This window comes from Sarcophilus harrisii, chromosome 5 (assembly GCF_902635505.1).
Source record: "Sarcophilus harrisii chromosome 5, mSarHar1.11, whole genome shotgun sequence".
Taxonomy (NCBI): Eukaryota; Metazoa; Chordata; class Mammalia; order Dasyuromorphia; family Dasyuridae; genus Sarcophilus; species Sarcophilus harrisii.
Genome location: NC_045430.1, coordinates 242,317,120 through 242,340,708, shown reverse-complemented (window position 1 = coordinate 242,340,708; position 23,589 = coordinate 242,317,120). Strand labels below are relative to the sequence as shown.

General features: G+C 40.3%; 1 protein-coding gene across 2 annotated transcripts; it reads right to left on the bottom strand.

Annotated features, from left to right (window-relative positions):
- On the bottom strand, positions 1-22,825 carry STEAP1 (STEAP family member 1). Of its 2 annotated transcripts, none has more exons than XM_031939976.1 (6): positions 22,745-22,825; positions 12,338-12,435; positions 10,820-10,914; positions 6,174-6,686; positions 4,677-4,841; positions 1-346 (listed from the first exon to the last, which is right to left on the bottom strand). In XM_031939976.1, the coding sequence occupies exons 3-6, from the start codon at positions 10,901-10,903 to the stop codon at positions 89-91; spliced, it is 1,020 nt and encodes a 339-aa protein (XP_031795836.1). In that variant the 5' UTR covers positions 10,904-10,914; positions 12,338-12,435; positions 22,745-22,825; the 3' UTR covers positions 1-88. The 2 variants fall into 2 exon arrangements, with proteins under 2 accessions (XP_031795836.1, XP_031795837.1); XM_031939977.1 differs by lacking the exon at positions 1-346 and adding an exon at positions 353-2,314.
- Between the last annotated feature and the right edge of the window lie 764 nt (positions 22,826-23,589).

Genomic DNA, 23,589 nt, shown 5'->3' with positions numbered 1-23,589 from the left:
GAAATTGAAAGTTCCTTTATAAAACATAAATACAAATCGAAAAGCTTTGTGATAGAAGAATTTAATATTTGGCAAAAATCCATGTGTTCTAGAGGTGGAAAGCTATTTCAGCTTTATTTATTTTAGTGGGATCTTCCCAGCCATGTCTTATTTTTTGGATCCTCTTCCTAAAGCACGGAAGGAGCAATATGAATTTACATGTCAGGACAACAACGGGAAGTAAAATTGCTATCATAAAAGTTGGAGGAGTGTACCACACAAACTGCTTTACATCCACCCATTTGTTCCAGGCAAAAATCAACGCATGAACCGTGCCCAGTAAAAGGCAAAAGATTCCCAACTTGCTCTGTGAGGGAAGAGGGGGAAAAAAATTAGTCCAGCAAAAATAGGTACAATGATAGTTAATCATTAATGGTCAAACATAGAGGAATTGAACTTACCTTTCATTATTGCCATAAATCAAGGTATAGCACAAAAAAACTCATTATTGGTACCAGAATAGATAGCCATTGAACAGTTTTTAATGACTTGTGTACATATCTGGTCATTTATTAAGAACTCAGATTATGAGTCAGAGACCTTGTTATCTTTGTATCTTTTCCAAATGCTTAGCACAGTGCTCTGCAAATAGAGGCCCCTTCATTGATGTTTGTTGAAGCTTCTCATATCTTAATAAATTTTTATTAAAGATTAGTGAATTCTCTTAATTTTACTTTTTAAAGTAAAGTCATTTTGGTTGAGAAATTTTATACTGCTAGAAATGACAATGTATCTAAGAGGTATAAAGTACTTACAGGACTTTCAAAATGAAGGAAATCATAATATTGCAGGGAGGACTTGGAAAATTACTGGCTGAGGAAAAATGTTATATTTCTTAAAAGGCCCTTTTATTCAAGAAGGGTACAACAGATCTCATTTGCCACAAATGTCCACAATTTGGAAATCTGTGCCAGTTTCAAAGAATATTCAGTTTCCAATATAGGTATAACTGAGCATGTTTTTTCTGGAGATAATTTCATTTTAACAGAGACTTCCTATATACCAAAAACTTTTTAAAGATCACCAGGAGTGAAATCTCAGGAACTATAAGGGTTTGGGTGGGAGAGAATCCAGTTTGGTTTCAAATTACCCCGTATAGTGAGTTATCTCCTGCTTCCAGCTGCTCAGGTGGAAGATTAATCAATCAAGATCAGTTTGGCTATCCTGATCTGAATCAATGCTGGAGACAGTCACAGCAATCAAGTTTGTTGTGTTCTTGTCATTTTGCTGATGGAATAAAGATGTCAGCTTGACAGACATCTTCATAGCCAGTCCCACCATCACAGAGTAGAAAGAACACTCTTTTTGGAGCCGGGAGACTAGTTTTTGAAGCTTACTCTACTATCAACCAACTGGATGATCTTGGACAAATTGGTTCAGTAGTCCTCAGTTTCATCACTGATAAAATGGATTAGATTAGGCCTAAAATTCCTTTTAGCTCGACAATCCTATGTGAATTTAGGATCCAGATGAAAACTAAAAATGTCATTCAACAGTGACCAAGACACATAGCTTAATCTTTAAAAGGATGTTTTAGTTTTATCTGAATTATACAATTATAAAATGTTACTAGGATAAAAGAGACTTTAGACATAAACTAGAATACTAGTATAATTTTCTGTCTTTCCCTCCTTTTTTTTTTTAACCATTTCTTGATCTCTAAAACTTTGTAGGAACCCAACAGTGAAATGTTCCATTCCTTTGGATGACTTAGTCTTTTTTAATCACTTATTTATCAGGCAGGATAATGAGTTCATGTGACATTTATTTATTCAGGGATAAAAAATTTTTACAGATGAAGACAAATAATTTGTCCAGTATCACAAAATTTGGACCCAATTTTTCTGCAGGGCTCTTACAAAAAGGCAGACCGAGGTTGTTCAGCTCTATTTGAAGACTTCCTCATACAGTTCACATGTATACTTGGAATATACTTGGAAGGGACCTCAGAAGCCAACTGGTTCTATCCCTTTATTTTATTGATGAGAAAACTGAAACGAGGCAAAATTAAGGGACTTTCCCAATGGTGGTAATTGATGAGCCCAGGTTCAAATATAGGTTCTCTCTAGAGTCAGTCCTTTTTCCAATGTAGCGTGCTCTCATTTCTCCTATTTTCCTTCCTTTTTTCAATCTTTCCTTCACCTCTCCCTTCTTTTGAAACACTACTTGACCTCGACAACTGCAGCTTCCTGATAGTGGAATGTTCAGTTATTCTGGATGACTGTATTTCTGATGAACTCTTATAGGAATGGATCCAGTTGGCATTTATTCAGCACTACAAATGCATAACAAAGAACTAAATCATTGGGTTTCACTCTTTTTTTCAGATGCAAATCTTCAGAACAAATTTTGCTGCAATAATTTTTCAGATAGCCGGCAGAAGGGATCATGTATCATTACTATCTAGTGATGGGGGATGGAGCACAGGGAGATGAATGGATGTATTCACGAACAAAGCATTTATTAAGCACTTATATTTTGCAAAGTACTGTGCTCAGTACAGGGGATGCAAATGGAAAAGACATGCCCTCTTGGGATTCACATTTAAATGAGGAGACAACAGCTGCTAGTGAGATGGAAAAGCTCCATGGTCCTTAGGATGCAGTGGCAAATTTGATGTCTGTGTCTCTTTTAAGAGACATTTATCATTTCCACTGTTAGGATAATCCCAGATTCTGGACCTTCGGGGAAATGGGACATCGTGGTTCTAAGTTTTACTTGAACCAGTTCTTTGGTATCAAGTGTGGGATCAGTTGACATAAGGTGATTTGTTGTCATGGCTTAAGCCTGGGAAGTACTGGATACATTCTGGGGGTCTGACAAAGCTGAGATTTAAAAAACCCAATCCTACAAAGATTGTAGGAAAGAATTTCCAAAGATTTTAATTGAACTGAGCAAGAATGTGGAGAATTTAGGACCATTGGCAGAAAGCTGAGGCTTCCAGCCTAATCCTGTTAAGGGAAGTGTGGGGGTGTGAAAAGGGACATATCTTTCTATGAAGTCATCCCTCCAAGTGGTTACCCAAAATCATTACATCAGAATCATTTGAAAATAATTCTATCAGTGCCTCTGTCTGAACTAGATGGGGGGAACCTTACTCTATAATTCCATTTAATTCAATTAAAAATTTGCTTTTTAATTTTTTAAATATTTGGGTTTTTTAATTTTCATTTTTAAATATTTGTTAAGCACTGAGTACTGGGGAATATGAAGTTTTTGACCTTAAGGAGTTTGTTACATTGAGATCTGAGGAGCTTGAGGGTAAGATAGGGCATATATACAGAGAAGTAGAAATTTTGAGACATTTGGAGAAAGCAGATGACAAATCCAGGAAGGTCTCCAGAAATTGTTAGCATGTAATATGTACTCTGGAGGAAGATACAGACTTTAAGAAGCAGAGATGAGGAGAGAAGGCATTGTAGACTTGGAGGGGAACCACATGTGCAAAGGCATAGAGGTGGGAGATGCCCCATATTGGAAAGAGAGAATAGGTCAATTTGATTACAGAGAGGGCATAAAAAAGGAATAATGTGAAATGAATACAAACTATCAATGGCTGCTCCATTTTTTGTCTTTGTATTGCCAGTGTTCAACAAAACCTGGTACATCAGAGATACTTAAATGCTTGTTCATTTGTTGACTGAAAGGTTTCTGTTTGGCCCTGATAACATTAGGAATTTCAAAGAAGCCATTTTCTTATCCATAAATAAGTGAATAGTATCAGATCAATGTTTCCTAACCCAGGGGAGAGAGATGTGGACTTTTAAAAAAATGTTAATTGTAACATATCAAATCAATCCTGTTAATTCAATTGATTGAATAACTTCAAATGAATTTGATACAGCAATGTCAATCTTCTGTAATCATGTACACTTTACTTTATGAATGTAATATAGTTATTCCCAGAGAGGGTGCACAGGTCTTGGCAGACTGTCAATAGGATTCACGCCACATAAATGGTTAAAAAACCATGGACTAGATAATTTCCAAGGTCTCTTTTATATCTAAACCGTGAAAGTTTTCTTTTTTTTTAGATAACTATTTTCACATAGACTGAAATGGAAAAGAAAGGATAAATGCGAGTGGGAGGGAGGTATTCCAGGAGAAAGTCTGTTTTTGTTTCCAGATAAGAAGAATAGAGTATGGATAGATTTCTTCAAAGTCAAGTTTGAGGATAATAGGCAAAAGTGAGTTGAACAACATGGCCAGCAAATTTCAAGTCCTTCCACTTAGGGAAGGATTTCTTATAAAGCATTCTATGTAAGAACAGCCTTGTTTGTGTGATATTATTAAGCTTGGTCTTTTTGTATCCAGTCAGGATTTTTTTTTAAAATGTCTGTTCCTGTTTTATTTGTTTTTGGTTTTGCTTCTAGGAACAGGAAGAAAAAGACAGAAATGCAAATTTTAATTACATTTACTAATAGAATAGAATACTAAAAGAATAGAATACTATAGAATAAAAGGGTGGAACATTTGCTTTCAACCAACCAATTTATTTACTACCCTACTATGTATCAGATACTGTGTAGAGAAAAATTAGAAATGATTCTGTGGGTTAAGGAGTCAATATATTGGCCATTTTAGGAATGCAGAGAAAAGATGTATCCTTGAGATCTTATTATTTTCTTAATATGTACCTGAATATAGTGAAATTCTCTCCAGGTCAGGGAGTTGCTGACGGATGGAATGGAGGTCACTGCCAATAGGGCCAACAAAGCAAGCCCCACAATTCCTAGAGATACATAAATTTCCATTCTCCAAACATCATGCTCCACCCAAGCATCTTCTTTATTCTGTTGGACCTATGAGAGAAGCAAAGAGGAAAGGAAGAATCTGGTTGTTCAGTCATTTCTGTCATGTCCGACTCTCTTGACAACATTTGGCGTTTTCTTGACAAAGATACCTGCAAAGGCCATTTTCCTTCTCCAGCTCTTTTGATAGATAAGTAAGTAAACTGAGGAAAACAGAGTTAAATAACTATTTTTGAATTTATAAAGATAATTTATAATTTTTTTAATTTATAAAGGTTTGAATTTATAAAGATAAATCTAACTCCAGGCCTGGCCTTCCAACTAGGAAGGGTCCGTGGATAAGATACTGAATGTGGAGTCAGAAGAATTAGGTTCAGATGATGGCTTTGCTACTTACTCTCTATGGGACAGCCAGCCAGTGCTCCTGGCCCCAGGTGGTTCAGCCCGGACCAGAGGAAGGAGCTAGAGCAAGAGAGGGGCTGGTGTGTGTGTGGATGACAACATGATTCATCATCGTGTGATTCACAGATGAGACAGCCAAAGGACAGTAAGGAAGGAAAGAGTTTGTAACAGTGAGGAAGCTACTGGGAGGCTCCAGTTATGAAATCTGAATCCATGACTTACTGGGTGGAACAGCTTCACTTTCCTGATTTTTGCTTTTAAGAAGGTGTTGTAGTACAGAGGTCACAGAACCTCCGAAGTCACAACATGGGCTCCAATTCTAAAATTGGGAAAATAGCTTAACTTCCATGACCCGCAGAGATTTTTTGATTTTCAAAACCTATGTGGTGGGATTGGATGGTTTCTGAAAGCCTTTCCCATTGATCTAGATGTATACTCTTATTAAAAAAATACCCAACTGGAACTAATAATAAAAACAAACATTTGTAAAACTAAAGACTGAAAAGCACTTTCTATATATTATCTCCATTTCTTAGGTATTTTAGGTAGGTATTTTTGGGCGGGTGGATGGAGAGGGTGGAAGGTGGTCCATTTCTGTGATTTCCTTGATTTAGGAATCTCCTCAAGAAGAAATTGCTTCTGTGATGATTATGTTAACTAATGAAGAAATGGCTTTTCTGCAACTTTTTGGCTTAAAGTGGTTGCCCAGGGTTACACAGCCTCAGAGGCAGTCTATGAACCTCATCTTTCTAAAATCTAATCCAGAGATCTCTTTCTATTAGACCAGGTTATATAAGCCATCCTTAAAAGACAAGCTTTGTTGACTTTCTGGGGGATTCTGGAGTAGAAATAGAGGGAGGAATCATTAGTTGTCATACTAATGATTCCTAATATACTACTATTATATTAATATAGTAATAATATACTATATTATATTAATGATACAGATCTTTTCCATTAGCACCCCAGTGAGAGCCGTACCTGTTTATAGGCCCAGTTTAGCAGTTTGTATCTGTACGACCTCCTCATCGGATAGGATAAACTGTAAATAGCGTGCAGTGAGGCAAAAAAGAAACTGAGAAGTCCAAACTGCTTCCTTGCCAGCATCCACTTGTTCAACCAATCTGGAAATCTCTTATACTTGGTTCCGTTACGAAGCTGGAAAGCCGCTGCGATGATTCCGGGCAAATAAACCAGAGCCAAGAGAGTGATGGAGACCACTGGCAAAACTTTGTTGATGACCAGGATTGGAATCTTATAGAAAAAGTGCGCTCCAGTCATTACAAAGGGGTGGATGACGTCCCTCAGGCAAGTATAAAGGAAGGTTAGGAGGGCTATGATGGCTGCCATCTTGATGGGCAGCCGCCATTGTGGAAAGAACTCCTGTCTGTGCTTTAGGCCTACAGGGCACTCAAAGCCATCGAAGCCAGTCATTTGATGTAAATGAAACAGGTCAGGTGTCTTTGGGCTGTTGCTATCTCTGGAGTCCTTTGTCTGAAAGAAAGAAAAGGAAATCTCCTTAGGAAAGTTAGAGAAGGTATAATTCAGAACACTCAGGTGGAATTTTATAATTTCTGGGATCCAGGATCCATCCATCAATAGAGATCACAATCCCTTTATTGTAACTCAGTAAATGGTCTTTAAAGGATTGCTGTTGTCAAATATGTTGTTATTCTATATACTGTCAACTCAAATAGAAACAGATCTCTATAGCCCCCATACCAATGCAGAAAAGCACAAGTCAACATTATCTGTTGTATTTTATTTTTATTTATTTATTTTTGTGTGTGAAACATTTCCTAGTTACATTTTAATCAGGTTCAGGTCTCACTTAGGAGTACTGTGAACCACAAGCAGAAGGTGGGTCATAAATCTGACAAATGGTGGGGAGCCAGCCAGACCCTCAGGTTCCTACCTTGCCACTGGGTCTGTGTGCCCAGCTCCAGGGGCTTATGTTCTGGGGGATAAAACCCTGGGTGGATCTCCATGCCATAGTGAGATATCAGAGCAGGACTTTAGTGCTAATCTTTTCATAAAAAAGGCCCTCTTTTAGTTCTAGTCAGTGAATGCTGATATAGTTTAGAGTTCACTTTCATCTTACTATTTATTCTTTTTGAAGGGAAGGGGACAGAATAAATATTTATATAGTGCTTGCTGTATGCTAGGTGCTGTGCTAACTGATTAATAAGTACCTTATTTGATCTATCCTAAGCTCTAAATGTATGATGTTTATGAAATTGGTAGGAATGAAAAATCAGATCTGATTCTACCTTTTGCATTTAAATGAACATGGGTCATATCCCTTTTTTTCTTTCTCATAATAGTCATTGAGAAGCATAAAAAGACTTGAGTATTACTAACAATGAGAAGCAATATGGTGGAGTGGAGAGAAGTGTATATGGGCAGTAGGTGGTAAAATGGATAGAGCGACAGCCCTGAAGTAAGGAAGACTCATCTTCTGACTATGGGGCCCCAGGCAAATCACTTCACCCCTTTTGCCTCAGTTTCCTCATCTGTAAAATGAGCTGGAGGAAGAAATGCAAACCATTTTAGTATCTTTGCCAAGAAAACCCCAAATGGGGTCATGAAGAATTAGACAGGACTGAACAATAAAAAAGTATTCTTTCCAAAAGTATGGCTTCTACTTTATGTTCTAATACTGTGATTTTGTTTCTAAAACAACCTAGCTAAAGACTGATAGACAAAAAAGTTCCATTGAGAAAGATGTGGCCTGATTTGTATTTAGGTCAAATAAAATATAAATTTATAGTAATAGGTTTTTATAATGCTTTAGAATTTATAAACATTTTTTTCTTATTTAATTTGTAAGGGAGTAAGTTTAAAGCATCATAATTCCTGATCTAATATGAGAAAAATGAGGCACTCAGGAAAATGGAGGGAATGATCCATTCCTTGACTTCTGACTTCAAAGTCCAATACTGCTTCCTGCTTCTACATGCTGCCTTGAAAGTCTAGCCCTGTGAATCCATGTGCTTTAGAGTGGGTGATGGATGGGGTGTATCTCTGAGGCTTTCAAGGTTGCCTGAATGACAGAATTTTGTGTTCCCCATCTCCATCCCAATGAACCAATGCAGCAACCATTTTTGAAATTACCCAGAAAGAAATTTTGGGCTAGCCTCAATTGTTTTTTCTTGTTCTGCTACTTTACAGCAAGATTTTTCACTTGAATTTGGTGACTTTTCATTGTTGTCTGGTCTTCATAATCTTAAGAGTCACAGACTGCTTATTTCCAGTCTTTTGGTTTTAAATAAAAATTATCTTTTTGAAAGTGTCAGCTTCTTCATTTTATAACTACATGAAGCTTCCTAGTACTCTTTTTGTAGGGAAATCTCTGCTAATATTTGGGATGACTTTAAATCTTGACTACTGTTAAAAGGGATGTTTTCTCTATTTTCAAAAGAGTTGATGAAGCTTATATCCTGTCTGGATATCAAAAAGAAGTATGTAAATGAACTATGGCAGGTTTTCTTATGGGTTGAGAAAAATTCAGGGACAGAAAATTATATAATTAACTTTAAAATGCAAATCACATCAATGCAGGTGTGCATATTAGCATGGTTGAGGATGAGTGCATCAGGGATATCTTAATATATAAATTTCTAAATTATCAGAAAATCCCCTTTTCCCTCCCAAATTCCCTGCCACTTTTCTTTCCAACAGCTTTATAGAGAGGGAACAATTAATCTTGGGGACATGGGTTAGAAATAGGATTTGTGACCTTCTATGGATGAACTTAAAAGATCATAGATGTTAGAACTGGAAGAGGAATTATGAAGTCATCATCACTTATTTATAGATGAAGAAACAGGACCAAATCATTTACTCAACATAAAAAGTTAATAAATTGCAGAACTGAGGTTTGAACTTAGATCCTCTGACTTCAAATTCGGTACTCTCTCAATACAAGTATTTGGTTTTTTCTGTATAGTTGACAAGCTCTGGGATGACTGGAATGTATGATGTTTATGAAATTGGTAGGAATGAAAAATCAGATCTAATTCTATATTCTGTGTTTAAATGAACATGGGTAATATCCCTAAGCTGTTTTTTTCCTTTATTCCTTTTCTCATAATAGTCATCGAGGAATACAGAAAAGACTAAATACTTGAGTATTAATTATCTACTTCTGAGTATCAGTTTCTTCATTTATAAAAATGGGGATATTACCTTTCTCACAAGCTTGCTGTGAAAAAATGCTTTGTGACCTGTGAGTAGTAGATAAAAGTGAGCGATTGCTAAGGAAATAGCTGTGGTCTATCAGAAAGGATGCTAACATCAATAACCTTCAAATGGATTGGCAGCCAAATTGTAAAAGGACCCATCATAAAATATAGTAGAAGAAGAAAGAGGGTACGTTTCACAACTAAAGTTCAGGATAGAATTCATTATCTAATAAGGGAGGGGGGAAATCACAAAATAAAAAAATATGCAATTTTAATTTTATAAAATGTCATTTCCTTTGCACAAACAAAATTAATACAAGTCAAATAAGAGAAGCAAGTGAGTTGGGGAAAAAAAATCTCTGCATCAAATATTCTGATGAAAGTCTGGTATCGAAAATATAGGGAAGTGAAACAAAATATAAGACTGAGAGTGTTCCCCAATAGATGAGTGATCAAAGGATAGGAACAGTTTTCAAAAGAAGAAATGTAAGCTATCAACCACCACATGAATGTCCCAAGTCACTAATATGAACACAAATGCAAATTAAAAGCATGAGGTTTCACCTAACATCTATCAAAATAGGCAAAGGGTGATTAAATACAGAAATAATATAGGGGGCAATGAGAGGCATAGAAATGCACTATTGTTGGAGTTGTGAATTTGTCTAGCAATTCTGGAAAATAAATTGAAATTTTGCAAGAAAAATAAAGGAGACCCGGGGATTCACCTGGGAATATACCTCAAAGAGAAAAAGACAGAAAGAACAGTTCTATAATTAAGCAGTTGTAGCATGTGAATGTAATGGAATTTATTGCATCCTAAGAAATGAGGAATTAAGAGAAACATTGTATGAAGTAATGAAGAATAAAGAAATAAGATCCCTGGGCAGTGAGGTGGCGCAGTGGATAGAGCACCAGCCCTAAAGTCAGGAGGACCTGAGTTTAAATCTGGTCTCAGTCACTTAACACTTCCTGGCTGTGTGACCCTGGGCAAGTCACTTAATCCTAATTGCCTCAGCAAAAAAATAAAAAAAAAGAAATAAGATCTTAGACAATAATATACAAAAAGATTATAATATAAATGAATGCACGCTAAAAAGCAGATGAACTTGGATGATGCAATGACTAATCTTGGTTCCCAGAACATAGGATATGACAATGGCTATAGAATATTATCTTTGGCTACCTTATATGATCGCTGTTAGATGTTTATTTTTTGTTCCATTTGATAGCATTATGACCTTGGAAAAGTCATTTAATGAAAGTTTCGGTTTCTTCATCTATAACAATGAAGACGCTAATAATATGTGCCTTATACAGGTCTCATGAGAAACAAATGAAATAACAATAATTAAAGTGATTATGAACTATAAATGCCATTCATGCTGCTATTATTATTGTTGCTATAAATCAAATTGGATTAATTATTATTATTTTTTTTACCAAGTGATCATGTTCTTCCATCTTCTCCCTTGCCTTCATTTCACAGAGTTCCTCTTGGTTTGTGATATCTTTTCTGTTTTCCATCCTAGGAAAATCTGAAATATAAGACATAGTGAAATAAAAATGTGTCTTAATCAAACCAATTATTCTCATTATAATACAGTGTGATGGATCATTTTGTGAACTCAGAGTAGAAACTATGGTAGAACTACCGCAATTCAACAGGCCATAGAGGCCTACTGACCACAATATGGGCAGCCCCAGGAACTTTGGTGGGGATGGAGGGTCGGCTTCTGGGGAAGAAAGACTTGGATTTAGGTACTGCCTCTGACACATATGGACTATATAACTGAAGTCACAGTTGCAGAGCATTTGCTAATTGCATTTTTTTCAGGAATACTTGACTCTGTCACCTGTTTGGGGTTTTCTTGGCAAAGATGCTGGAGTGATTTGCCATTTCCTTCTCCCACCCCTTTTACAGAGGAGGAAATTAGAAATTAAGCAAACAGAGTTAGGTGACTTGCTTAAAGTTACACCACTAGGACATGTGGGGCTGGATTTGAATTCAGGAAGGTGAGTTTTTCTGACTCTGGGCCTGGTGCTCTATCCACTGCACCACCTAGCTGTCCAAGAGTTCAATCACAAATCTGTCTACCACAAAATTTATGTGTATATGCGGTTGCATATAATTATACAAGTTGCATAATGTAGTTGATAGACAGCCAGGCTTGAGGTCAGGAAGACCTGAATTCCAGGCCGGCTTCTGACACACATTGGTTGTGTGCGACAGAATAAATCACAGTCTCTCAGGTCTCCCCAGTGCAGGTTGGACCAGATTAAGATGTAATTAGGAAATATTTAACAAAATAAATAAAAATACAATGCAACGCAAATAACGTTAAATTTTACAACGAAGTCAATTTATGGCCCATGGAGATCCCTATATTACTGCTCTAGGTACAAGTATTAACTGTAAAGCAGGTCTGCCTTCGTGGAGGGCAATTCCTCATGCAGGAGTTGAAATAAAAGTACACACTGAAATAAGGAAACATTCATCTTAATAAAATCACAGGAACGGTCCCCTTTCCCTATCATGTATATAATGTATTTATCATCAGTGGTCCTCAAAGTGTAGTCCAAAGAATTGTTGGGGATCTCTGAAAGCCTTTCAAAGTGTCTACAAATTCAAAATCATTTTTTATTTCGAATATAGTAAATAGCTATAAATATAACCCATGTGAACAAAAACTCTTTGAACAGGTCCTCAATAGTTTTTTTTTTTTTTTAACAACATGAAGATACTGAGAACAAAGGTTTGAGAACCACTGATCTATATCATATGTATATGATAAAATATACACATTTATATAAGTATTTCTGACTTATAGACAATTAACAAACTATTTTATACAAGATGGTGAAAGATTAGGAATGGGAGCCCATCTCCCCATTGCCTTGCAAACTTGCCATTATTCTCTAGTTTGAAATAAACAGAGAAAAAATGATAGAGAAAGGTACCTGCTCTTTGGTTGTCACAGAATTGTTCGGAGGTGTCTTCTCCACAGATGCAGAGGTGTGGAGTTTAATTATGGGTATCCAGAAGGGGCAGGAGTTACCTAGGAGAAGGGCAGGAAAGAATGTTTCTGAACTCTTTACCATAGAAATGATATCATAAAATATAATGAGTATATTTAAAATAGCCTCATTAGTACTCAACTTCAGGTTTGGTGGGTTTGATATGTTCCGTGGGCTGGCCTGGAAAATTAACTAAGAATCAGACTATTCCTGAGTTTGGTCTTTTCCATGTGATGCAACTTGTTTGAGATATCACCTGTCCCTTTCACCTTCCTGCATGTGTTCTAAATATGTGCTGTGTCCCAAGTTGGTTTTCCAGGCAGGTAGATGAGCTGCTGGGTCTCACCTGGTCCCCTTAGGGACCAGAAGCACCAGAACCTGCATATGAAGGAATCTTAGATTTCATTTAGTTCAACTTGTCAACAAATGTAGGAATCTCCTTTTACAATATCCCCAACATCTGGTTATTCAGTTTTTGTTATAAATGTTTGCAGTGGTAGCAAGCTCACTTATTATCTCACTGATTAGCCTATTTCATTTATGTTATTTTTTAGAAGGATTTCCAGATAGCCCATCAAGAAACAGAGCAGTTTCTTCTGTAAAGAACCTGATCAGAAGCATGGGAATATAGCCTGGTTCAGGAGAAAAGCTACTGACTCTGAGTAAGAGCAGATGAACTCCTAATTCTCAATCCCAATTAATAGAACTAGCAAGATGCTCTATGTCCAGATACTTTTATTAAACAAGAATAGCTTTTTGATTGGATTATAGAATCAAAGGTGTAAACTGGTAATACCTGAAAGAGAGCAAATGGCAACTGAGGAATAAATCTTTTGGTTGGTTGAAGGTACAAAGTCAAACCCTGGAGGGTTTGAATAAAAGAAGATTAAAATCTAGGATTCCAGACTTGGGAGCTGAGTTGAGGAACAGTTCCACTGAAGGAACTGAAAGACAACTGCTTGGAAGGAGGAGGATTAGGTCTCCATCTTCTCCCCTTCCCTTGAGGAGAGAATGACTTTATGAAATTTGAAAGGTCAGAAGACTTTGCAATGGATTTTCTATTGAAAACTTGACACAGCTGGGACTCTAGAAAGACAGTAATCCCAGAAAAGAACTTTTGTTGTGAATTATGTTTTTGTCATTTGTGAGTCCACTTTTCCCTGAAATTCTTTAAGCACATGTGAGAGGGGGTGTTGGTACAAATGTTTTGTACCAACTGTGCTTATTATACCACTTAGTAAATAAACATTTCTAGAAGCTAATTGTGTCTTGATGGCCGATAATCAATGGGGAGAACACCGGTGGGGGCTTATTTCATGAGTGATAGTACTAAAGAAACACCCCAGACCCTCATGGCTACTTCCAAAACTACTGATGGTGAGAAAGTCAATCACTCTTTGGGGGCATAGGCTGCCAATGATATTAGGAGTTGGGAAATTGAACCCACAGGGGCTGCTTTCAGAAAGAACCTAGTTTTTCATTCTGGCTGCATGACATTGGATTAATCTTCCCAATAAAACAACCTGAATATGCCTGTTCTTTGTTCAAAAGGTCACATTCTTCTACCTGCCATCCAAGGCCCTCCACAGACTGGCGTAATCTTACCTTTTATCATTAATTGCACATAATTTATCTTGTCCTACCTATGTATGCCTTCCCCTTTATCTCATACACTGACATCCTACCCAACTCAAGTGCTACCATTCCTATAAAGTCCTCCCTGATGCTTCGGTAATAATGCTCTTTTCCCTTCATATATATATATATATATATATATATATATATATATATATATATATATATATATATATTTTTAACAACTGTAGCATTTTGCATTATCATAATCTATGGATATATTGCTGCTTCTTGTTGGAGAGGCAGTGGGTAGAATTCTGGACCTGGAGCATCTTCCCGAGTTCAAATATGGCTTCAGATGTACTTGCTGTGTGACTCTAGGCAAGTCACTTCACCCTTTTATTAGCTCCGTTTCCTTATCTGTAAAATGAGTTAGAGAAGGAAATGGCAAACTGTACCACTGTGTTTGCCAAGGAAACCCCAAATGGGGTTATGAAGAGAGACGTGGCTGAAAAATGAATAAAAAGAGTGAATTGTGTAAAATGTTGGATTTGGAGACAGAAGCTGGAGGAGAACCTCAACTCTTCCACTTGTTTTCTGGGTGATCTTGGGCAAATCACTTAACTGAAATGGACCTCATTTTCCCTGATTAAAAAATGAGTTTGACTAAATTTTAAATCACTTTAAATCCAGCTTTTTCAAATGAATGAATTCATTATCCTCAGGATGGTAACCCTTTATTTTAACTACTACTTATATTTTTAGAATATTTATTTGGAAAGACAAGCAGATATTTATTCAGTGTTTCCCATATATTATCCCTATGTTGAGAACTGAGTAGGATATAAGAAAATTTAAGAGATAATTCTTGCCCTCAAGGATATTTTATCCTATTTATGAGATATTGTACTATAAAGAGTGAATCTTGTCCAGTGTTACATTAAAAGCATGTGGCTGGGCCAGGAATAAAAAATCATTTCTATTAAAACAAATATTAAATTCTTTGATGTTTTAAAGGTAACATGAATGCTGAAAAGTAAATGGAACAAAGGCCATATTAACAAAGGGATATTTACATTACTTTCATGTTTTATGGTATTTTTGCCTCATCAAACACTATATAATAAATCTGCATTTACATCCCCTTTGGGGAAGCAAGCTTATGAAGTTAGGAAATAGCTGCCATCAATTATTGCATAATTTTTGTCTCAACATTTGCCAGGTGAGCAGTGATTGAAATGTGATTTTCATTTGACTGATGTTGCGTTGCATACCAAATGAGTTTCAATATAAAAGGATTTTTCCATCTCCTTTAAAACTGTCACAGTGTGTATAAATTCTGAATTCCCCATATTTGTTCATTTCCAACCTGTTTTGGCTGCTGGACTAGGTGCTAATAAGCTTAACTAGAAATAGTTCTGCCATGTATCTACCCAAGATGTTCTCCAAAAGAATACATTGCCTTCCATTTTCTGCAATGGGTTATTTCAAGTCATGACTCAAGAATTATATTTCTTATGGGCCCACTGGGCAGGGCCAAATGGAATACCAAATTTAGAGGGCCTGAAAGTTGTTCAGTCGCTTCTCGTCAAAGCTCATTTCTTGGCAGGAGACTGCCTTGGTCTGCCAGTCTCTTCTCCGGCTCATTTTACAACTGAGGAAACAGAGGCAATCATGATTAAGTGACTTGCCCAGATCACCCAGCCATAGGAAGCTAATAAATGTATGAGATCAGATTTGGAGTCAGAAGACTGAGTCATTCGGGTCTGACTCTCTATCCACCAGGCCACCTTTAGCAATGTAGGAACAACAGAATTAGCACCTTATAAGAAAAGTAATGAGCTCAAGCAGGAAGGTGTCAGACGGATAAGTTTTTCCATTCTGCACTTACTCCCTAATGAAGGGGACACTTTATACCATTCACCACGGCTCCGGCTTGTGGTACATCCTCTCCTGTCCCTGCACAAAAATTCCTCCCCGTCAGTGCACAAAACTAAACCTTGTATGAATCTGTAGCTAGGCTTCTGAATCAGATTATTTCTCAGGAAACTCCATCAGATGTTTGCAGAGGGCTGGGCTCAATAAAAAGCTGGACCTTGGAATGAAAAATCAACTGAGATTATGAGGAAGAAATGGTAGAGAGGAAAAAAGATGGCAGAGGAGGAGAAAGATGAAGACAATTCTTTTAGTTTGGGCTCTAGAGCCTGCTTCATCTAGGAGATAGTATGTTTTGGCAATGATACTGAGGGGGAAAATAAAGAGGGGTTCTTTTCAGGAGGCACCCTCCAGTTTGGCAGTGCTAAGAGACTTAGGGCCACTATTTACATACAATACACTATTTTTATATTTTACACTATTTACATACAATACACTACTTTTATATTTTACACTATTTACATATAATACACTACTTTTATGTTTTACACTATTTACATATAATACACTACTTTTTACATTTTACACTATTTACAAAAACTACACTACTTTTATATTTTATACTATTTACATACATTATTTTTCATATTTTATACCATTTACAGACAATATACTATTTTTAAATATTTTACGCTATTTACAAACAATACAAAGGTAGCTTTGCAAATGGACTAGTTTGCATCCTGCTGTTAGTATAGAGAGTTGGGAGGCCATTTTGGAAAGCACAGTCAAAGAAAAACCCAGGGCAAAAAGCTAAATGTGGAGGGTGAAAAGTAAGCCGGGGTGTATCCAGACACAAAGTACAGTAAAGCTCCCAGGCTGCAGCCAAATAACTCTTTGCATGCACCCAGACATTGATAATCACAACGAATAGCAGTCTTCATATGTTTCTCTACTCCTGCTGAATTTTCTCCTTTTAAGCAGAGAAATCTGGGATTGAGCAACTCAGCAGAAGGCATTACAGTATCTAGGTGTTAGGAGCGACAGGAATTGACTCCTGCTGTTCTTAGAATATTTTCCATTTCATTTGGCTGTTGCAGGATTGTTGGACTGCAGTTTGTACTAAATATTGACTCAGTCATAACTGGCTCCTGCTTATGTTGAAGGAGACTGAATGACTAGAATACACTGTGGGCTGCGTTACATTTCCAAGCCTTCCCATAATTACTTGTGTACACTTAAGTTTCATTCAGCTGGGAAAAGCAGATTTTTCGTTTGCTGTTTTTCTAAGCATTTGCCTTTCCCCCTCCTACTTAATATTCATCCACCAAAATCCTCATGGGTTGTGGAAGTTCTTGGAGTCTGAGCCTGCAGAGCTCAAGCTCTGGGAAAATCACAGAATTTTAGGGCTGGAAGGCTCCCTGCTCTCCCAATGTCTGAAAAAGAGTGTATGACAAGCTTTCTGGCCAAGGGACAGACAGCCTTGGCTGCAAGACTCTGTGGGGGCAAATTCACTGCTTCCCAAAGTAGTCCATTCTACTTCCTGACAATTCTAATAGGAATTTTCCAGAGCCTCCCCCACCTCTCCTCTCTATCTCTTCCTCTTCTTTTTCTGTCTCCCTCCCCTTTTCTTTCCTTCCCTCCCTCTCTGTCTCTTTCTATTTCTCTCTCTCTCCCTCCATCCCCCTCCTTTCCTGTCTCCCTCTTTCTCTCCTGTCTCTCTCCTTTCTGTCTCCCTCCCCTACTCCTTCCTTTCTTCCCTCCCTTCCTTTTCTTTCTTTTTCTCCCTCCCTACCTCTGTATCTCCCTTTCTCTCTCTCCTGTTTGTCTCTCTTCCTCTTTCCCTCCATCTCTCTCTCTCCCTCTCTTTCCTGTCCTTCTGTTTCTTTCCCTCCCTTCCTCTCTGTCTCTCTCTTCTGTCTTTCTCTCTCTCCAGTCTTTCTGTCTGTCTCTTTCTCTCCTGTCTTTCTGTTTGTCTCTGTCTCCTGTTTCTCTCTCTCTGGTCTTTCTGTCTGTGTGTCTTTCTCTCTCCGGTCTTTCTTTCTTTCTGTCTGTCCCTCCCTTCCTCTTTCCCTCCATCTCTCTCTCTCCTGTCTTTCTATCTGTCTATCTGTCTCTCTCTCTGTCTGTCTCTGTCTCTCCCTCCTGTCTTTCTGTGTCCTATCTCTCTCTCTGGTCTTTTTGTCTGTCTCTGTGTGTGTCTCTCTCTCTCTCTCTCTCTCCAGTCTGTCTGTCTGTCTTTGTCTCTCTCTCTTTGGTCTCTCTCTCTTTGGGGTGTCTGTCTCTGTCTCTCTCTAGTCTTTTTGTCTGTCTGTCTGTCTCTGTCTCTCTTTCCCCAAGGTTATCTCCCATTTACACTACCTATATCTTATATGGACGTGTCCTCTTGCCCATACGAATGGTAGCACCTTGTGGGCAGGGACCATGTTCCTGCTTGTGCCTCCTTAGCGTGCTTGATGTAGAGCCTGGTCCATAGTAAGTGTTGGGTGCATGCTGACTAAAGGCCGGATTCTTGACGTCTTCCACCCATTGCTCTCATTTCTGCCTTCTGGGGCCCAAAGTGGGAAATCCATCATCTCCTCCCTGTGATGGTCCTTCAGATACTTGGATGACAACAGTCATGTTTCCTCTGTCCCTTGCTTTTCCAGCTTCTTTGCTACCTTCCTCGAAGAGCTCATCCCATCCTTGGGTTTAATTATCTTCTCCAGCTAGATGATTCCCAGCCCTCGAGGTCCAGCCCTAACCTCTCTCTCGAGCGCCAGCTTCCCATCACCAACTGCTTCTCGGACGTCTCCAACTGGATGTCCCACAGCCCCCTCTAACTCAACAATACGTCCAAGTCCTAATTCATCACCTCTCCCCCAAACCATCCCCTCTCCCTAATTCCCCTGTTATGTCCATCCTCTTGGGCTTGTATCTCCTTGTGATCTGGGACTCCTTCTCTCTCTCCCCACAGCTGCCAAGAGCTACTGATCCTGCCCTGGAACCTTATCCCTGAACAGCTCGAGCTCCCCTCTGATGCTGGAATCATCCCCTCACGTGCAGTAGCCTGAGGGCTGCTGTCCCTGTCCCTGAGGTGCCTGGGCAATCTTATATCCATGGCCTCCCTGAAGCTGGGAAACTCCAGTGCTTCCCTACCTCCTCTAGGATCAAAAGTTTGACATCCAATTGTCATTCATTACTTGGTTTCTTCCTGCCTTTCCCATCTGTCTACATTTTATTCCCCTCCATATACTCCACAACTCAGTGACTAAGGCCTATTGAAATTACCTCAAACACTGTATACCAACTACATCTTTCTCTTTATTATATATACATACATACAAATATGTATACTATAGTATACTAGATGTGTAAATATTACATACCAACTGTATACTATATATTATATGCTATATATATATTCTATATGCCAATTATATACTATATATAGATCTTATATATTATCTATCTATATCTATATCTCTATATATTAGCAACTGTATATCAATATATCTCTTTGTTTTTTCACTGGATTTTGGCCATATCTGGAATGATCTCTCTCTTAGCTTTTCTAACTTCTTTTAAGATGCAGCTCAAATCTCTTTTTTCAGGTCTTTCTTCTCTATCCCTACTACTAAGGGGATTACCCCATTTTCACTGTGTATACCCAGCTTCTTAAACTGTGTCTTATAACCCCATATGCAGTCTCAGAATTGAATATGGGGATTTCAAGATTATGATTTATTATCAGTAAATGTTTCATGTATATATGTACTTAAGAAATGCTCATTATCTGCATCCAGAGAAAGAACTGATAAATAGAAATAGATATAGAATAATTGTACATAATTATTTGTATCCAATGATGGCCATCTGTAGGGCACAGAGGGGAGAAAAAAAGGAAAAAAAAACAAGAAAAAAAAGGAATTTACTTTGTTGTATATTTAAAAGAAATAGCAAGTTGTACATAGTAGATGGTGATTTCACCAGCAAATTTTTTTCATTATCTGTTATGAAAATGCTTGTTTTATTCCACTAATTAAGAATAAAGTAAATTTAAAAAAGAAATGTTTGTTGACTGGCTGAAAAACACTTCCAGTCCTTTTACTAGTCCTCATGTGGAATAGATTTAAGGCTTTCTACCATCCTGGTGAACCTCCTCTAGGGTTCTCTATGTATTCAAAGTTCTTCCTAAATTTAGATGTGCTTTGACCAGGACAGAAGACGTGGGGTTACCATCTCCTTATTCCTCTCAATGCAGCCCAATACTGAATTAGATTTTTTCCCCTCTTATGCCGTTACCACCAACTCATGAACTTTAGGTCCGGCAGGCTGGGCCAAGCCAGAGGGGCGTGGAACATGGGCTTTCAGATGAATTGCATGCCAGTTGCCTGAAGAACAGCTTGGCTAAGTCTGGGCAGCTTCCTCACTAGGTTGGCTGGAGATTATTAATTCTTGGGACCATAGCAACGTCCAAAGATCATCTATTAAGTAATATAGAGAGGGTGAAATCAGCTTTGGCAGAGGATGTGCTCACACAAGATCATGGCTTTTTGAAGTAAAATTTATAAATGGCTAACGGCCTTTAAAAGTGTAGTTCCATATATGTAATTCCAGGCAGTGCAGATTTATTAATGTCCTATAAGAAATCAGGAACACAGAAAATCTGAATGTAGCCTTGGGCTCAAAAGGCCAAGTATATGGGACTCTCTTTACATCGGTGGGAGCTGATTATTGTGAAGGGCAGAGCTGTATGGAAGAAAGATCCTATTTTAGGAAAGAAGATGTAACATTCCAACTTCTCTTCAGGTCTCTGAAAGGAGAGAGAGACTCTGGCATGAGAGGAGTTTATAATCTTTATAATATCTCTATTCCCAGCTTGCTACATTGGAGACTTCAGGGAATTCCCCTCAGATTTGGGATAGGATGAGATCTGAGAATTCCTCTTTTGGTTGAGCTGCATTACTTTGCTCCCTATCAAATAGCTCTTTCGCTCGGGACTGTCTGGTATGAACTCTAGGTGTACTTTTTTTCCCCCTTCTAATTTCTGTCCTGTTATATACTGAGATAAATGGGTTTGCACCTTATCTCTGTATCCTTTGTGGAACTAGCCTTGTTTATATTGCTTAGGTTTCTATTTTTCCATTAAGGCACAGAGATCAGGAATATAGCTCAACCCTGAAAATTACTTCCTCTAGACCAGGGGTCCTCAAACTTTTTAAATAGGGGCCAGTACTATAGTTTGGGAGGGCAAACTATAGTAAAAACAAAAACTTTGTTTTGTGGGCCTTTAAATAAAGAAACTTCATAGCCCTGAGTGAGGGGGATAATCGTCCTCAGCTGCCGCATCTGGCCTGAGGGCCGTAGTTTGAGGACCCCTGTCTTAGACTAACAATATATGAGGGACCAGAGAGATTTAATTCTAGGCCAGTATATCCTTTTTCTGATGAGAGCAGACCAGTCTCTGGCCCGGACCTCTTACTTCTCCTTGTAGGAATCAAAGTCTTCATGAGAAGGAAGGAAGAGGATGCTGGGAATATCTATTCTTGCCTTCCCATGAGCCGCATCTAGTACCTTTCGGTCCTTTATTTTCCCCTGAATGTCTTCCTTTGTTATAAGAAAGAGTTAAAATAAGAATTAGGGATAAAACTGGAAATGATCAGGGTTAGTATTGGTATAAGGAAAAGGAAGGAAATAAGCATTTGTACAGTACCTACTATGTGCCAGGGGCTCTACAAATATTTGATTCTCACAAGAATCCTGCGGGACAGATGCTGTTATAACCCCCATTTTACAGTTGAGGAAACTGAGGCAGTCAGTGACTTGTTCGGGGTCACACAACTAGGAAGTGTCTGGGGCCAAATTTGCCTCAGATTTTCCTGGTTCCGAACTTTGTGCTCTATCCACTGTACCCTTTAACCTTTGTATATAAACAAAAGTTAGATTTTTTTTTTAAAAAGATGTAATTGGGGCAGCTAGATGGTTCAGCGGGTAGAGCACCAGCCCTAAGTCAGGGGGAGCCAAGTTCATATCTGCTCTCAGACACTTAACACTTCCTAGCTGTGACCCTGGGCAAGTCACTTAACTCCAAGCGCAAAAAAAGGACAAAAAAAAAAAAAAAATGTAATTCATCAGAAAGTGTTTTTAGAGAACAAAAAAAAAGAGAGAAAACAGGGCTGGATGCATGTATTTTAGGCAATTTTTAGCGCCTAGTCTTTTCAACCCACTTGGTCAGGGAGACATTTGTATTCACAGCCAGTCCACGGAGGGGACGCCATTCCCGAGTGGGAATCCGTTAAAAAATCCTTGTTTTGGTTCAGTTGTCTCCCCGTGAGGAGTTTTCTTGGCAAAGATGTTAGAGTGGCTTGCCATGGCCTTCTCCGGGCCATTTTTCAGATTTGGAAACTGAGGCAAACGGGCCGCAAGACCAGCGTTCGAGGCTAGATGTGAACTCCGGAAGATGTCTCCCCGAGCCAGGCGCGGGGCTCTACCCACTGCACCACTTAGCCCGAGGACCCTTCCTTAGAAACTGGGGGCGGGGGACGGTGGGCACCAGCGATCGCAGGCCCGGGCTGCTGCCCAGCCAAGCCCAGCGCCCACTAGTTCATCGACTGACTGACTGACCGACTGAAGCAAAACGCGTTTCTCTCGGCGCAGCCCCGCAGACACGTGGGACACGTTTCCCTCCAAGCCCGGCCTGAGGCTTTCCCCCTCGCGCCTCTCGTTCATTCATTTCCCGGAGCCTCGGGTTCTAGGGGAGAGCCGGCGGCCCCTGCGCCTCCCCCCGCCCCCCGCAGGGCGGGGCGTCCTCCGCTGCCCCCAGCCCGGCCAGGACCTGGTCAGCGCCTTCCTGCCACAGCGGCGCTCCCGGAGCCCGGGACTCGGGCAACGCAAGGCGGGAGGGGGACTGCCACTCACCAGCTCCCCGCGCCCGAGGCGCTCCTGCCGCAGCCGCGCGGGTCCTGCAGGTCCTGCCCGGCTCCCGCCGCCCGCCGCCCCCCGCCCGGCCCTCCTCCTCCTCCTCCGGGACCCGGCCGGCCGCATCAACTTCGGCCCCGCGCAGCCTCCGCCGGCTCCACACTGGCTGCGCTCTCCTGCTTCCCCGGTCAAATATCCTTTCCCCATCCACCCTCCCCGCCAGGCCCCGCTCCGGAGCCCCGCCCCCCGCCCCAGCCCCGCCCCCGTCGCGATTCCTGCCCGCGCCCTCCCCGAGGAAACCCCGCTGCCTTCTTGGGCTTGTCAGAGTTCTCCTAACTTTCCCCGCCCTCCTCGCGCCGCCCGCAAGCGTGGCCCGGAGCCCGGTCCAAAGTGCGCGACGTCCCGGGGCCCCCCGCCCGGCCCCAAGGGCGGCCTCTCCTTCCTCCCCGGGACCTCGCGGCCCCGCGCCTCGTCCGCCCCGTGCCCTCCCTCCGGCGAAGTCTCCGTCCGGCGCCCGGCTCCGCAGCTCCGGAAACGAGGCACCCCGTGCAGACTCTCCCGGGGAGGGAGCGCGCGCCCCGTCTGCGGGCTCCCAGCGGGGAGGGGCTGGCGCGGCCCGGGGGCCCGCTCCGGGTCTGCTCCCGCCGGGGGCGCCCCCGCCGCGCGCCTCGGCCCGGGACAGCGCCCCGGGGCAACGCGCGCCCTCCCCGCGCCTCTGGGCAGGGGGCCGACGGCCCCTGAGGCGCCCCCGCCGCGCGCCCTCCCCGCGCCTCTGGCCAGGGGGCCGACGGCCCCGGAGGCGCCCCGCCGCGCGCCCTCCCCGCGCCTCTGGGCAGGGGGCTGAC

Excerpts from the sequence above, each read along its gene's own strand:
- STEAP1 (XM_031939976.1), bottom strand. The coding sequence starts at position 10,903 with ATGGAAAACAGAAAAGATATCACAAACCAAGAGGAACTCTGTGAAATG. Across the intron at positions 6,687-10,819 it reads TGGAAGAACATGATCACTTG|ACAAAGGACTCCAGAGATAG; the intron begins GTAAAAAAAATA and ends TCTTTCTTTCAG. Across the intron at positions 4,842-6,173 it reads TAAACTGGGCCTATAAACAG|GTCCAACAGAATAAAGAAGA; the intron begins GTACGGCTCTCA and ends CTTCTCTCATAG.